Source organism: Brassica oleracea, chromosome C4 (genome assembly GCF_000695525.1).
Source record: "Brassica oleracea var. oleracea cultivar TO1000 chromosome C4, BOL, whole genome shotgun sequence".
Lineage (NCBI taxonomy): Eukaryota > Viridiplantae > Streptophyta > Magnoliopsida > Brassicales > Brassicaceae > Brassica > Brassica oleracea.
Window position 1 is genome coordinate 10,926,733 of NC_027751.1, and position 15,224 is coordinate 10,941,956.

At 30.3% G+C, this 15,224-nt stretch overlaps 1 protein-coding gene across 1 annotated transcript; it reads right to left on the reverse strand.

Moving 5' to 3' along the window:
* Positions 1 to 11,523: 11,523 nt before the first annotated feature.
* Positions 11,524 to 13,272, reverse strand: LOC106339342 (uncharacterized protein C24B11.05). The gene is made up of 8 exons (XM_013778131.1): positions 13,144 to 13,272; positions 12,991 to 13,056; positions 12,824 to 12,921; positions 12,658 to 12,695; positions 12,476 to 12,563; positions 12,172 to 12,384; positions 12,021 to 12,086; positions 11,524 to 11,925 (listed from the first exon to the last, which is right to left on the reverse strand). Exons 1-8 carry the CDS (start codon positions 13,175 to 13,177, stop codon positions 11,743 to 11,745), a joined length of 786 nt encoding a protein of 261 aa, XP_013633585.1. The 5' UTR covers positions 13,178 to 13,272; the 3' UTR covers positions 11,524 to 11,742.
* Between the last annotated feature and the right edge of the window lie 1,952 nt (positions 13,273 to 15,224).

A 15,224-nucleotide genomic window follows, 5' to 3' on the forward strand; every position in this document is an offset into this window, starting at 1 on the left:
ATATATAATGTTTTTAATTATTTCTATGTATAATATTACAAAATTTACATAAAATTTATATATACTATTATAAAAATGAAAATATATTAAATAAAATTAGTTTTTATATATAGATATTACTATTTTTGAAATAGTTATTAATAAAATTTACGGATCCGGATATCCGGACTAAAAAATCAAAATATCCGGATCCGGATTCGGCTTTGACGGATCCAACATTTTACTATCCGGATTCGGCCTCTCCGGATATCCGGATTTTCGGATCGGATCACGGATCGAATCCGGATCTCGGATAAAAGTTCCAGGCCTACTGGTTTGTACATGTATACGCGGTTAGTACAGTTCAATACTCAATGAAGTTTCAGATGAAATTTTGCCATTGGCTTCTTCACATTTTTAGCTTTGGTGTCCAAAGAGTTCAAATGTGATATCTACTCTAAAACTGCCTCTTTTTTGTAAAGAACTCTTTAGCTCTTTTAACTTAACATCACTTTTTTCTGAAGTTCAGAACACGTGTTTTACAGAGGAAAAGTATGTCATCATAGTGGTATTGTACGCGTTGCTATAATTCGATTATTTCACATGTTTTTCTATCTTCTTAAAAGAATTTTTTTTTTACTCCTTGAACATGCTTGTATATTGTTGTAGATAAAAAAATACAAATAGCTAACGACCCAAAAATAATAAAAGCAATTGGTTGATCCACCTTATAGAGCAAAATTATGAGAGCGAAACCAAAATTACGACCAGGAAAATATAAATTTTGTCTATCCCTCATCATCCTACAGGCTACAGCACCTTCCTAAAACCACATAATTCATCATGATTTACAGATGACATTAATTGCTGATAATTAGTTATAATTGGTATATTTAAGTTTCAAAAAAAAAAGATAATAATAATTGGTACTTAAGTGGACCTCTTCCAAACATCACTTCCCACCAAGAGATGTAACCAATGAGGCAATGAGCTGGGCTATTGGTTGGACAGTTTATACGAGGACTTCATCTTCTGTCGTAAAAAGATTCGAGTGTGATATAATCATTTATTTAGATTGTTCAATTGATGAATTATCATCATATAATTATTTAAAAGAACCAATTGGAGCCAGAGAAGAATGGCAATAAGTCAATAGCTATTTCTGTCCGAATCATGATATTTGTTCTCATTTGGTAGGCTTGGGACGATCCGGATATCGGGATATGTGGATTTAATATCCAGATTTTGGATATTCCTTTATATTCTATTACCCGCGGATATTCGGATCCGAATCCGGATCCGTAAAAATAATTAAAAAATTATTTTTTTTTTTAAATACTAAATTGTAGAAAATGACACATAAATTAAATATTTTTACAAGATTTATAAATATATATGTCTATAATATTGTAAAAACTAAAATATAATATTATAAAATTAATTTATGTATAAATATTAAAATATAAATATTAATGAAATTTAAAAGTTTAATGTGTTTTAAAAATACGGATCCAGATATTCGGACATAAAAATTAAGATATCCGGATTCGGTTTAGACGGATCTAAGATTTTACTATCCGGATTCGGATTCGGGCACTCCGTATATCCTATTTTCAAAGCGGATCCGAAACGGATCTCAGATCCGGATCTCGGATAATAAGTCTCAGGCCTATCATTATGAGTCTTCCAAGGAATAAACGAATTAATGTATTGACTTAATTCACAATAAATAAAACACATGATTAATTGATAGATTTTATGATTGCATTGAAACATAATATAAATTGAAAGAATATAACTGAGTAAAACAAATATGATAATTTATGATCCGTAACTTTTTTTTCCTCTGAGAACTGAAATAACCTAAACACAACATCTCTACCGAAAAAGATGAGTAATATACAATAATACAATACAACAAAGAAAATAACACAAAGCACTGATAATGCGGCAAAGAAAGTTGGCTCATGACGGTGTATTTACTCCTCTCTTTTTTTTTTTGTAAGACGTTTACTCCTCCTCTTCATCCTTTAATTATAGATCCGAACCGACCCGGACCCGAGAAGAACCGACCCGAACCCGGACCGAAAATTTCTAAGTACCTATTGGGTCTAAATATTTAGGACCCGAAAAGACTCGGATCCGAAAGGAACCGGCCCGAACCTGATCCGAAGACCCGAACGCCCATGCCTAAATTGGCATATTTAAGTTTTAAAAAAAAGATAATAATAATTGGTACTTAAGTGGACCTCTTCCAAACATCACTTCCCACCAAGAGATGTAACCAATGAGGCAATGAGCTGGGCTATTGGTTGGACAGTTTATACGAGGACTTCATCTTCTGTCGTAAAAAGATTCGAGTGTGATATAATCATTTATTTAGATTGTTCAATTGATGAATTATCATCATATAATTATTTAAAAGAACCAATTGGAGCCAGAGAAGAATGGCAATAAGTCAATAGCTATTTCTGTCCGAATCATGATATTTGTTCTCATTTGGTAGGCTTGGGACGATCCGGATATCCGGATCCGTGGATTTAATATCCAGATTTCGAATATTCCTTTATATTCTATTACCCGCGGATATCCGGATCCAAATCCGGATCCATAAAAATAATTAAAAAATAATTATTTTTAAAAAATACTAAATTGTAGAAAATGATTCATAAATTAAATATTTTTACAAGATTTATAAATATATATATGTCTATAATGTTGTAAAAACTAAAATATAATATTATAAAATTAATTTATGTATAAATATTAATGAAATTTAAAAATTTAATGTGTTTTAAAAATACGGATCCAGATATTCGGACATAAAAATTAAGATATCTGGATTCGGTTTAGACGGATCTAAGATTTTACTATCCAGATTCGGATTCGGGCACCCCGTATATCATATTTTCAAAGCGGATCCGAATCGGATCTCAGATCCGGATTTCGGATAATAAGTGTCAGGCCTATCATTCTGAGTCTTCCAAGGAATAAACGAATTAATGTATTGACTTAATTCACAATAAATTAAACACATGATTAATTGATAGATTTTATGATTGCATTGAAACATAATATAAATCGAAAGAATATAACTGAGTAAAACAAATATGATTATTTATGATCCGTAACTTTTTTTTTTCTCTGAGAACTGAAATAACCTAAACACAACATCTCTACCGAAGAAGATGAGTAATATACAATAATACAATACAACAAAGAAAATAACACAAAGCACTGATAATGCGGCAAAGAAAGTTGGCTCATGACGGTGTATTTACTCCTCTTTTTTTTTTTTTGTAAGACGTTTACTCCTCCTCTTTATCGTCCACTTCCCATAACATCTCCATCTGCTAGGGTTTCCGCTACCATGGACCATTGCTGTACCAATTTCCAGTCCCGTGCTGTCTCAATCATCTCACTGTTAAATTTTTGTGCCTTTTCTCTAAATTGGAGTCAGACATTTTAGATTGATTTTACTAAAAAAGTTTTTGTAATGTGTGGAAATCATATGGACTATATATATCTTATATAATAAAGTAGCATGTTTTCTCTCCATGGGGGATAAATAGACACGTGTTACCTCAGTTACTTCAGCTGTTTTCGATTTTTTTTTTGGTCGTTGCTGGGCTTCTAAAACAGGTTATAGATATCATTTCATGGGTTAAATGTTGCTGAGTTTTCTTTCGAGTATGAATAACCCCTCATCCAGACATGAGAATCACTGCTTCGACGAGAACCAGAAGATTACTCTGTTCAACTTTCCAGTTATTAAAATGGCGAATTCCCACATCCTTTTTGCCGATTTGAAACTATAAATTACTCTGTTCAACTTTCCGGTTGACTCACTAATCCCACGACCTTCTATTCATTGCTTCATTAATTCCACCTTGAGAAGCTTGATTCCGTGTATATATAAACCTCCTTAGAATCCTCAACAATGAGTAATATACCACTTATATCTCATCGGATTTCACATCAAACAATATCTACAAGTGGAAACCCAAAGCGAACCCTCCAGATCTACATCCTCAGACCTAACACAACACAATCCGTGATTGATTTTCAATTTCTATCAATGATCGACAGCCAAGGTAATTTTAGTGACACCATATCTGAAATCATGGAAAATATGTTAACATATCACGACATTCACCACCCCAGTTCAACATACCTTATTGAAGAAACCAAACAATACGTGATGAATGAAGCTAGAGCCAACATCAATACCTTGGCTAATGATCTTCAAGTTACTCTTACTATCAAAGATTACAACCCAAATACAACATCAAGACTAGACGTTGATCTGATCATTGCTGATTTAGAGGATACTAATAGGCCTCCAACTACGGAAGAGGAAAACGATAATGTATTGTATGCTTCGGAAATTACAACCAACACAACAATTTTTGCACCCTTACTTGCGGCCATAGTTTCCATTTCACATGCATTGACCAGTGGCTTCGCAGAAACATAAGTTGTCCGATATGTAGAGAAAGTAATCTATGATGCCAAACTTCTCTGAAAAAATAAAAAAAGTTTACTGAGGCCAAACTTGGTGGCGTTTATCTATTTAAACTAAAATACAATATTTAATAAAGATGATGCTTTTTTAACTTTTTCCTATTGTTAACATATACTTTCAAAACTAAACATTAATCTAATATCATGTATTCAACATTTTTATGTTATACGAAGACTGGGAGAGATCTCTCCTAATATACGAAGACGGGGAGAGATCCAAAGAGAGGATATATAATATACAATTATTTATCTGTGGTCCCTACTTTCTTAAATAATCTTCTTCCTCCCATCTTAAGCAATTGCACAAGCATTATATAACATATTTGGTAATAATCTTCTACTTTAACGTTTTCCTTTGGTAAGAAATCGAAGTTCAGTCAAACCCCCACGTGGTCACGCTTTTGTCGGTCGGACGAGTTCACATGGTGTAGTCTTGCTTCAAGCACATACTAACCTTTATATATATATATATCTGTACCATCTTTTATACTTACGTTTTTAAATTAAAACTAAGCGTTACTATATTTGAAATCTCATATCTCATTAACATTAATTTAGATTGACTGTATGCAAATACCTTTGAGGATTTCCAAGCTAGCTGCGATCGCAAAGGAGACCTCTACGGTAATCTCACTTATCCCCCACACTAACTCTTAGTTGCAGTGCTTGATGATTAGAGATATATTTGTCTTTCTTGCTGCTCGGATATAAATCTCGAATTTTGCTTAAAATGCGTTTTAGGTTTGTGAGAATCATTCTGTGAAATCGTTGGCTTTGTCAGTTTCCGAGCTAAAAACGTACAACGACGTGAAGTACCCTGACTTAAAATCAGTTTGCCACGCACGAGGCTATTTGGAAAATGATGTTGAATGGCTTGAGAGTATGTCAGAGGGTGCTCGAACGCCCATACCAAAAAAATATTTAATTTTATTGAAATAAGTAAATTGTAAACAATAAAAAATATCAAAATAAGAAAACAAAATTAATTGAAAAATACATCTAAAGCATTAATAAAACTTATAAGAACAATAAATCAGCGACATATAGTTATTAAGTCATATAATATCTATTTTCAATATTATTAGCTTTTGCACTTTAATAATTTTAACTTCATTTAGAATTTGTATTTTGTAAAAATCAATATATATATATATATACGCAATATATGCATTATATATATATATATATTCAAAAAATAATATAATAGATTAAATTAAACTAAACTAAAATTTATATAAGAAAACCCTGGCGTAGCCCGGAAAAACCACTAGTATATATATATATATATAGTTATTGGCTTATTGCCCATCTCTGGAGCAGTGGAAATAATAAAACGGACGGTTGAGAGATAATCCGACAAGGCACGCAATTATTTTCCATTCTCTATTACTCTTTTGTTAACGAAATCTCTTTTTTATTATTTTAAGAGCATTATTATTAAATAACCTTTACCTCATTTGTTATTATCAAAAATGTTATTTTTTTATGTGGCAACACCACAATCACTCACACACCATATATTTAAAGATCCTCTTCTTATTAGGTTAGTTACATATCTTGCCATTGATCATTAGATTTTAATTTACTGGGTTCGATTGGTAATGGTTGTACCTTTAAAATTTTTGCTGTAGAAAAAATCCGTAGATTTTTTACTATGGCTTTAGATTTTATTGTTGTAGAATTTTATGCAAAGCACTAAACAATTGTTTTGGATATTTGGCTCTGCAGAGCACTTGTACAGCTGTAAGTTATTCCAAGTGATGTGGTTTCAAAAAAAAAAGTAAAGCTTGATTGCTTTGAATTTGGTGCTGTAGAAATAAATAGGGCTGTGGACAGCACCTACATCAACTACCAATCACCCCCACTATGATATATTATATGCGTCCTCATTATTAGATTTAGAAACATGTTCTATAGTGAACGTTCACGAAATTGGTTTGTCCTATACCCAAATGTTTTTTGATTTGCCATATATAGATAATGTACAAGGAGGAACTCTCCAACACCTTTATACTCTATGATTATTTTTTACATAAAATTGAGACATCATGATATATTGGTCATTTGCATCATGTATACAAACCACTAAAATTAAAATGGCTATATATAATTTCATCGATTTTTCATATTCCCAATAAAATATATAAGAAGTCATGGAGCTATTTTGAGTATAATGATACAAACATTACTCTAAGTGATTTTAATGGCTTGGGGATGATTATTAAGTCAACCATATAGTTAAACCAGTATTCTGTTAATAGATTTTATCAAATATCAATAGAATAATAAGATTAATAGATTTTATCGTGTATCAATTGAAATCTGTTGAAATTATAAAAGAGATTTTTAACCAACACCCAGCTCGGTTTAATAAATCGGTTTTGTGTCTATCAAACCAAATTGAATTGTATTCGTGAATGTATAAATATTATGGGATTCTATGAAATTCATTTGGTGAGAAAATATTTCCGGAGTTATTGATAGTATAAATTTTTGTATTTTTGGTAGGTGTAAAATTGTTATGACAATTATTATTTCCTAAATTATGTAGTTTTAAATTCTAATATACTTTTTGAACAAGTCAAATCTTTTAATATGACGATTTTAACTATTATTTCTTTAAATTTGGAAACACAAATAAATTTGGAATACTACCATGGATTTACATATGGCAATCATTAATGTAATATTTTTTTCTGCGTTGATTTATCAGCGAATATTACACTTACGGCAAGTTTAGAATTGTACTGGATCGCAAGTTACGTAAAATTAAATAGTGAGATTTTGATGTCATTATGGCGATTTGCTTGCAAAGCTGGTAACCCTAAACTCATGTTTCTCATGTTTTTTTTCTTAAATTCATAATAAATTTATATTAGTCTTTGCTCACTCTTATAGATTTAATTTTCCATAAGATATACTTAATTGCACCTACTAATTACACAAACTTAAAAAAAACAAAACAAATAAGCTTACATTATATAAACGTGCATGATTGAATCAAATTTCAAAATTTTCGTTGAATAATGACCTAATTCTATAAGATATTAAAAAATATGGTATAAACTGATATAGCAGTAATTAGATTATACACCTTCCTTTTTTGACACTCTCAGTAATCGACGAGGCACTATTGTTCTACTATTTAAATACAACTTGCATCTCCATCTAGAAATCATTCAGATTTAAACGCTTTCAAATATCCTATTTTATCATGTTTTGTGCCGTCATTAGAACCCTAACCCAGATAGAAAACTTAATAAATGTATGCATAAACATCTTTGACAGGCTGTTGCATTATAAATTGCACATATACATATGATCGTAGACCTACTAGCTACTTTTTTATGGAGATCATAGGAAATTGTTTCATACTAATATGCTAAACTATTAAAAGTCGAAGGAATATGAATAATTCATTTTTCAATAAATATATTTAATTATAGTGTATAAATGTATTTAATTATATTTATTATTTAGGTAGATCCACTTATCGGAATAGTTTATTTTTATATATATTATTCATGAATGTTCTGTATTTCTAAAATTCTATGTGAATGTTAGTCTCATAACGTAATGTAATATTTCCTTTTTATGACTACTAGAGATTTTACCACGCCTATAAACATTAAACCTTAGATTAAAAAAAAATAAGTTTGTTTTTTTCAATATTATATTATTTATATGTTTCGATATATATTTTTGTTTGAAATATCTTTAATTTATGTTAACATATTAAATGTCTCTATTAATCTTTTCGTAACCATGTTTAAATATTTCTTAAAATTTAAAATAATCTACATTTAATAAAATAAAATAAAATTTATCATCTTATGTATATTATATATTTTCTTATATATCGTCTGATTGATTTTGAATTATTTTTTGAAGTATAGGTAAATAACCTTTATTTCATATAAATATATAATTTTATAAATGTGTAAGATATTGAGAACCATTAACATATTCACAGATGGTCACTTATTTAACTAATCTTAAAAATTATCTCTTAACGTTAAAAATTCTTAGGTGTTGTGTTTCAGGATAGAATCTTGTTAACATATTCTCTCTCTGTTAGAAAAAATCAGAGACGCGTATGAAATCGGAAGCATAATATTGAAATATGGACACATACCTCTTCATCAATCATCAGCATCTCAAGGCCGAGAAGGATGCCTCCTTTGAAATTATTGTGAGCTTTCCAAAAATAGATTAGCTTAAAAAGCAACTGGAAATCTCAAGGTCCTGATGAAACCTTACCGAAGAAAAGTGGAGAATGAACTTGGGTGGTGGTGACTGCCGTTTGATTTGCCATAAAGCTAGGAATGGATTTGAGGATCTGAGCAATAGATTTTTGGGTTGAGGAGGCATCGTTATGATTGAGTAAGAGGAGGGATGTGGAGAGTTAGACGCCGATTTGTCTAGAGGAGTAATTAAGTAGCTTTAATTCGTCATTATAACCGTCGCAGGCGTTATACGGAGGAGATAAGAAGACAGTGAGTTCTGGAAGGTCTTCTGTAGACGTCGTAACAAAATTAGGTTGAAGTAAGAAGATGACAAAACAAATGGGTCATTAAAGGTAGATGGCCTATTACGCAGCACAGATTCGTGGCCCAACAACTTAACATCCATGATAACATGGACAAACGATTGGTTGCGAATTTTTTCTCTGACGTGGATAGCTTAAGAGGGCTTCATATTCTTCTTTTAATAGTGTAAGATGAGCTCGGTGAACACATATTCTTGATCTGCAGTCAAAGATCTGTGTAAGGTAAATATATAATGAAAACCATACAAATATTAATGTATTGATTCACGGGATCACAATCAAGAATATTTGAATGCACAAAAATATTTATGGCATTGAGTCAAGATATTTATTATATCATTAGTATTGGAAAAATTAGTATAGAAAATTTTAGTCAAAAGTCAAAACCATATATATATATATATATTAATTATGCTATATAATTTACATATAAATGAACTGCTATTTTTAGTAATTGATTTATTCCGTTTGATCGGTTTATGTACCAAATAATATCTATATACCGTGGTTTTTTAAGAATAACATCATTCGGTATATTCGATATTACTAAATCCAAACTATGTTATTTTTTGGTTCGGTTTTAATTAGTTCGTTTTACTGTATTGAACACCCTTAACCTTTTTGGTAAAGTGTAATACATGGAATTTATAGTATATTTTTCAATTTTTATTTATCATCCAAATACTAACTATATCTAATAAAAATTTAGTTATATTGACAATGTAACATTAATATCACTCCTAAGTTTTCTAGTGGTATGTTTTCGATTTTATCTAATTTATTCTAATATGAATACTACCAAGTAACCATGAATATGTTAATATTTACTTATTTAGTTAGGACTGTCTAAACAAGAGTAAATGTTTTTCACTTCTCAAGCAGATATTTATGGGGCTATGGTAGGAGTAGGATTTCTTGAAGAACATATGACAGAACCTACTGACAGTAACAATGATTTCATTGACCATAAAATTCGGTTCTTTGTTATAGACATAGAGTAAATAGTTAAGATTTATAAATAAAATTGTCTCATTTTGTAGTTTTTCATTGTTGCTGAAATATTATGATTTTCATTGATTACAGTTACGTGACTATTAAGTATGAAGACTATAGAGGTTTGGTTTGGTAGTAGATAATGGAGTTTTATAGTTATCTTTGAGTTTGTTTTGAGGGAATGTAGTAGGAAAAGTTGTAGTCTTCTGTAAAACAGTTTTTTTTTTGTTTTAAAAAATTTAAAATACTTTAAAAAGAAGACTATTAAGTATGTCGTTTATGGAGCATTTGCTCACGTTTTCCAAGATTTATGGAATTCTACCGATGCATATGTTGTTCTATGTGTTTTATAGTTTTGGCAAATGATTGGGGAGAAGGTAATCTATTTTACAGTTTTCAAATTAATACAAAATGTAATAGATAGCCCTTTGAGTTATTTGCTAACATAATTTTGTATATCATGAAACTAATTTTGATGGGTTTTTCAAAATTGTGTTTGAGCCTGATAACGTTTCAGAAATTGACGCTTTAAAAAAGAAGTAGTATATTTCATTCAATAAGTTTGGTAAAATAAATTTCATTAATCTTATAAGCTGGTATCTTTTGTTATTGTTCTTGATATGATTGCAAATAAAGAGTTTTTAAGATCCATGTCAGCGCAGTTGTGGATTTTTCAGTTTTTTTTTTTGTTTTTCATAATTTTTTCTTATGATATTTTAAATTCATAATTTATATTATGAAAGTAATAATAATATTTCATATGTTTCGTTTTATCTTCATTGTTTAGTTAATTTTATATAAGTCTTTGTTTACGCTTATAGATTTGCTTGCACAAACTATATTTTAATTACACCTAAGGAATAACACAAATTAAAAGAAAAATAAAACAGAGCTTATCTTATATTAACATACACAATTTCTTTACATTTTTCATTATATAACATATAATATTTATGATTATGATTTTTACATTTTTAATACCTATAGATTAAAAATAAATAATTTATATTAGATCATTCATTCCGCGCAGGGCGCGGTTACCATCTAGTTGATTACTATAATAAACGCTGAATATAAGTTTAATCATCATTCCGATTTAAACATGCATTAATTTATGTTTTTGATAAAAAAAAAATATTACTTCTTCCGTTTCATATTAAGTGTCATTTTAGAGAATTTTTTTCGTTACAAAATAAGTGTCATTTTCGATTTTTAATGCAAAATTTATTAAATTTATGCAAAATTTATTTTTCTATTGGTTGAAATATGGTTAGTTGTATAGGTAATAGTATTTTTTTATAGAAAATGCACAAAATTAATTGTTTCCTTAATCCGTGTGCCGAAACCTAAAACGAAAATTGAAACATAGAGAATACTATTATTTGCATTTGATAAATTAAGGTTATCAAATGCCAGGTTACTAACACAATTCTGAAAAAGAAAAATCTTTGAATTTATTCGAAAATTACGTTTGATAATAAACACAAAATGTACACATCTTATTGAAATCATTGTCATCATACATTTAACATTTTCATTGCGTATTCACTTTTGGGGTCCAGATGGGGTGAATATTAATATCCTCCACCACCTCTATTATTTTATTCACATGCATTATCAACATTTAACGCCATCTGTACAATCCCAACCACTAAACGTTAAAATATCCAACGGCCACGATTCGCCAACTCGATACGTCAAGCACCGACGGCTGTGATTGAAGCCATACCTTCCAGCTCACTCTTGCTCCGTCTGATCCTCTCACCGCCGTCATCACATCCGGCCGTAGCCGTCGCCCAAATATCCGGCACCGCCGTAGCTATCTCAGTTACACTCTCCACCGCGTAATCCGCATCTTTCGTCTTTTCTGATCTTCCCACCTTTTAAACCAACAAAGAAGAATAAATAAATCACATATAAAGGTATGTTATTATTACAAAGAAACACAATATTGTGGATGAAATCATTTTTTTACCAGGATTGTGCGAAGCCCCACAGATTTACCCGCGCTAATATTATGGACATTGTCATCCAAAAATACCTTTTAAAAAAAGTATAGAAGCAGTTTTAATACGATGCATTTAATAAGAAAATAATTTAAATATTTATCTAAATAAGAATATTACCGCCCGGCGAGGATCAACGTTGGCTGCACGAATGCAAACATCCATTGCGGTCAACGAAGGCTTGAGAACGACGGGATGCTCATCGGGTCGGCTTGTTGACCCGAATAAATTCGGGTTCATTGTCTCGAAACAGATAATCTCTTCGAAACAATCTTCTAAACCCAATCTCTCAAGAACCTTCATCGCATGGTTCCTGTCTGAATTCGTAAATATCTGATGACCCAGGAAAAAAAAGGACCATTTAATACAAACTAAATAAAAATTCATGCTATTTTGAAAAAAATAATAAAATAAATGAACTTACGATTTTTCTCTGTTTGATTTTGTTCAGAAGGTTTCTTAGTTTGCTGTTAGGTTGGATCGAACCATACGGCAACCTTCCGTGCACGACACTGCAAACAAAAGTTTCGGGAAAATCAACAAAACGTTTTGAGAACAATATATATATAAGTGGTAAATTATATATGTTGATGGTGATTTTTTTACCTGTGATATTCATCAGGATGAACATCGTGACCTAATGCCTACAAAATTTATATGAAAATAAAGACAAGAAATGAGAAATCACTTAAAAGTAAAATTTTCTTAAGAAAACCTTTTAACAAAAAAAACAAATTTCTTAAGATACAAGAATAGGGAGAAGTGAAATTACCCTGAGACCAGCCAGAGTACTTCCATAAGTCTTGAAGAGTTCAACTCTTAGACTTGAAGCTTTACTTTCAGAAAATCCAAATTTCTCCATTAGAAAATCTGCCAAGGGAATTATAATTAACTGAATGTTTATGAAAATAGTAAAAAGGTAATTTTCCGTTTAGTTACCGTCGATATTTTTCTTGACGGCTGGAGCTATTCCCGTTTTCAGAGGGTATAATGTGTCATCCAAATCTGATCACAGTTACAGATAACAGAAAGATTGAGTTTTACTGCTTTGTAACAAATAATATAAGTTTTGTAAATGTATTTGAGTTTTACCGAAAATGAGGCAGTTGATCGGAGAGAAAGCCATTACAAGAAAATAAAGTAAGCAAAAATACTGTTTTAAATATTTGAGAAAATGGAGTAAATAGCAAAACAAAGACGAAGAGGCAAGAAGAAAGGGAGAGTCTGGAGGGTATTTATAGGATGCTGAGTCGTTTTTTATTTGTGTAAATTAGTTTTAAGTCATGTTTTTGTATGTTTTAATCTATTTTTTAATCATGGATATTGACTGCTGACTCATAGTTCATATCCTTCTCGTATCTATTTTATCTGAATACATAATTCTTTTTTGTGGCAAATGATGACACATTTATTCTCGAATATCTAATCACATTTTATTATGTTTCCATGTTAATCAAATCATTTTCTATCTTGATTGTTTCTTGCACCGATCATATTCCATCTTGATTAGCAATACAACACTACAATAAAACATATTTATTATCAGGGTTATATTCCTTGTTAATTCGTTGTAATAGAAGGGTTACAACAAATTAACAAGGAATAGCGTTTCGTTGTAAAACGCTCGTCGTAATGCAAGATTCGTTGTAACTTCCATGTAACATTTACAACGAAATAAATTCGTTGTAAAAGCAAAAGAGAGTATTTCGTCGTAGTTTCGTAGTTACGCTTCATCGTAAAAGACTCGTATAGTTTCCTTGTAAAGTTTTTTTTAAGTACTTGTACAATTTACGACGAATTTACAAGTCTTTTAATGTAAAGTCCTTGTAATATTTACGAAAAATTTACAAGTATTTCCTAGTAAATTTCTCGTAAAGATTACGAGGATTTTACAAGTACTTCATTGTAAACTCTTTGTAAACATCATAAGAAATTTACATCACATTGTCATATTATTATAATATTATGAAATATTCAAAATCAAAATATATAAACTATAAAATAAAATATTGAAAATTTAAATATTTTTTTAAAAAAATATATAAATGTCATAAAATACTACATTAGCTTTCAAAAATTTTGAGACAAAAAAAAAACAATAAATCATTTCGTTATGTCACGAACGGACTCTATATAACAAACTCTTGTTTGAGGTAGGGATGAAGGATTCAAAAGAGTTCGCGGTGAGTGTGTAAGTCGTCCTTGTGGCTTCATTGATGAAGCTTATTCATACAGTCAGTTCCATCTTTTTAGGAGCCACCTTGAAAAAAGAAACATATTAATATAATTAATTACATAAAATTATAAGAAAATAAAATATATTTATTTTTTAAAAAAAAATATCTAATCAATCGTTTAAATACCTCAACCTAATATTTGAATATAGTTTTGTTACCTAAAATTACCACCTAAACTAACCACCTAATCTAATTACCTAAACTAACCACCTAAACTAATTACCTAAATTAACCACCTAAACTAACCACTTAAATCTAAATTAATATTAAAAACAACATACCTTTGAGAGAAGGAGAGGAGTGGTTTGAGAGGAATGAAGGAGGCATTCCTCATTCATGTTTCAAGTATATATAAGAAAACAACATTCCTCGTAAAGTCGTAAATTACGAGGAATCTACCAGACCCGCGTTTTTAGTGTTACGAGGAATCTACCAGGTCCGCATTTTTAGAATTACAAGGAATTTACAAGGAATATTTACGACGAACTTACAAGGAAAACTTTACGACGACTTTACAAGGAAAGCTTTACAATGAAATTACAAGGAAAACATTACAACGAATTTACAAGGACACATGTATTACGAGGAATCTACCAGGCCCGTGTGTTTTCTATTACGACGAATTTGCTAGGACAATATCTGAAACCCCGAAAATCAAATCCCTAAACCCCAAAATCACTTATCTATTTACACCATACCTTTTTACCACATCATCCCCTTAATCCTATTTTTTCTTAAACCCTAAACTCCAATTGAATCCTTAAAACGCAAGTTATAAGTACTATAATCAAACAACCACTTGATAGCAAATAATCAAATTATTCTGTAATCTCTAAACCGAGGGTATGAAATGAAGTTAACTTGCTTGGCTTGAGAATGCTTACAACAAAATCAGTTTGGTAAAACAGCTTAAACACGTTTTCACCAAAAATAATG

Excerpts from the sequence above, each read along its gene's own strand:
- LOC106339342 (XM_013778131.1), bottom strand. The coding sequence starts at position 13,177 with ATGGCTTTCTCTCCGATCAACTGCCTCATTTTCG. Across the intron at positions 12,696-12,823 it reads GTACTCTGGCTGGTCTCAGG|GCATTAGGTCACGATGTTCA; the intron begins GTAATTTCACTT and ends TAAATTTTGTAG. Across the intron at positions 12,087-12,171 it reads ACGTTGATCCTCGCCGGGCG|GTATTTTTGGATGACAATGT; the intron begins GTAATATTCTTA and ends TTTTTTTAAAAG.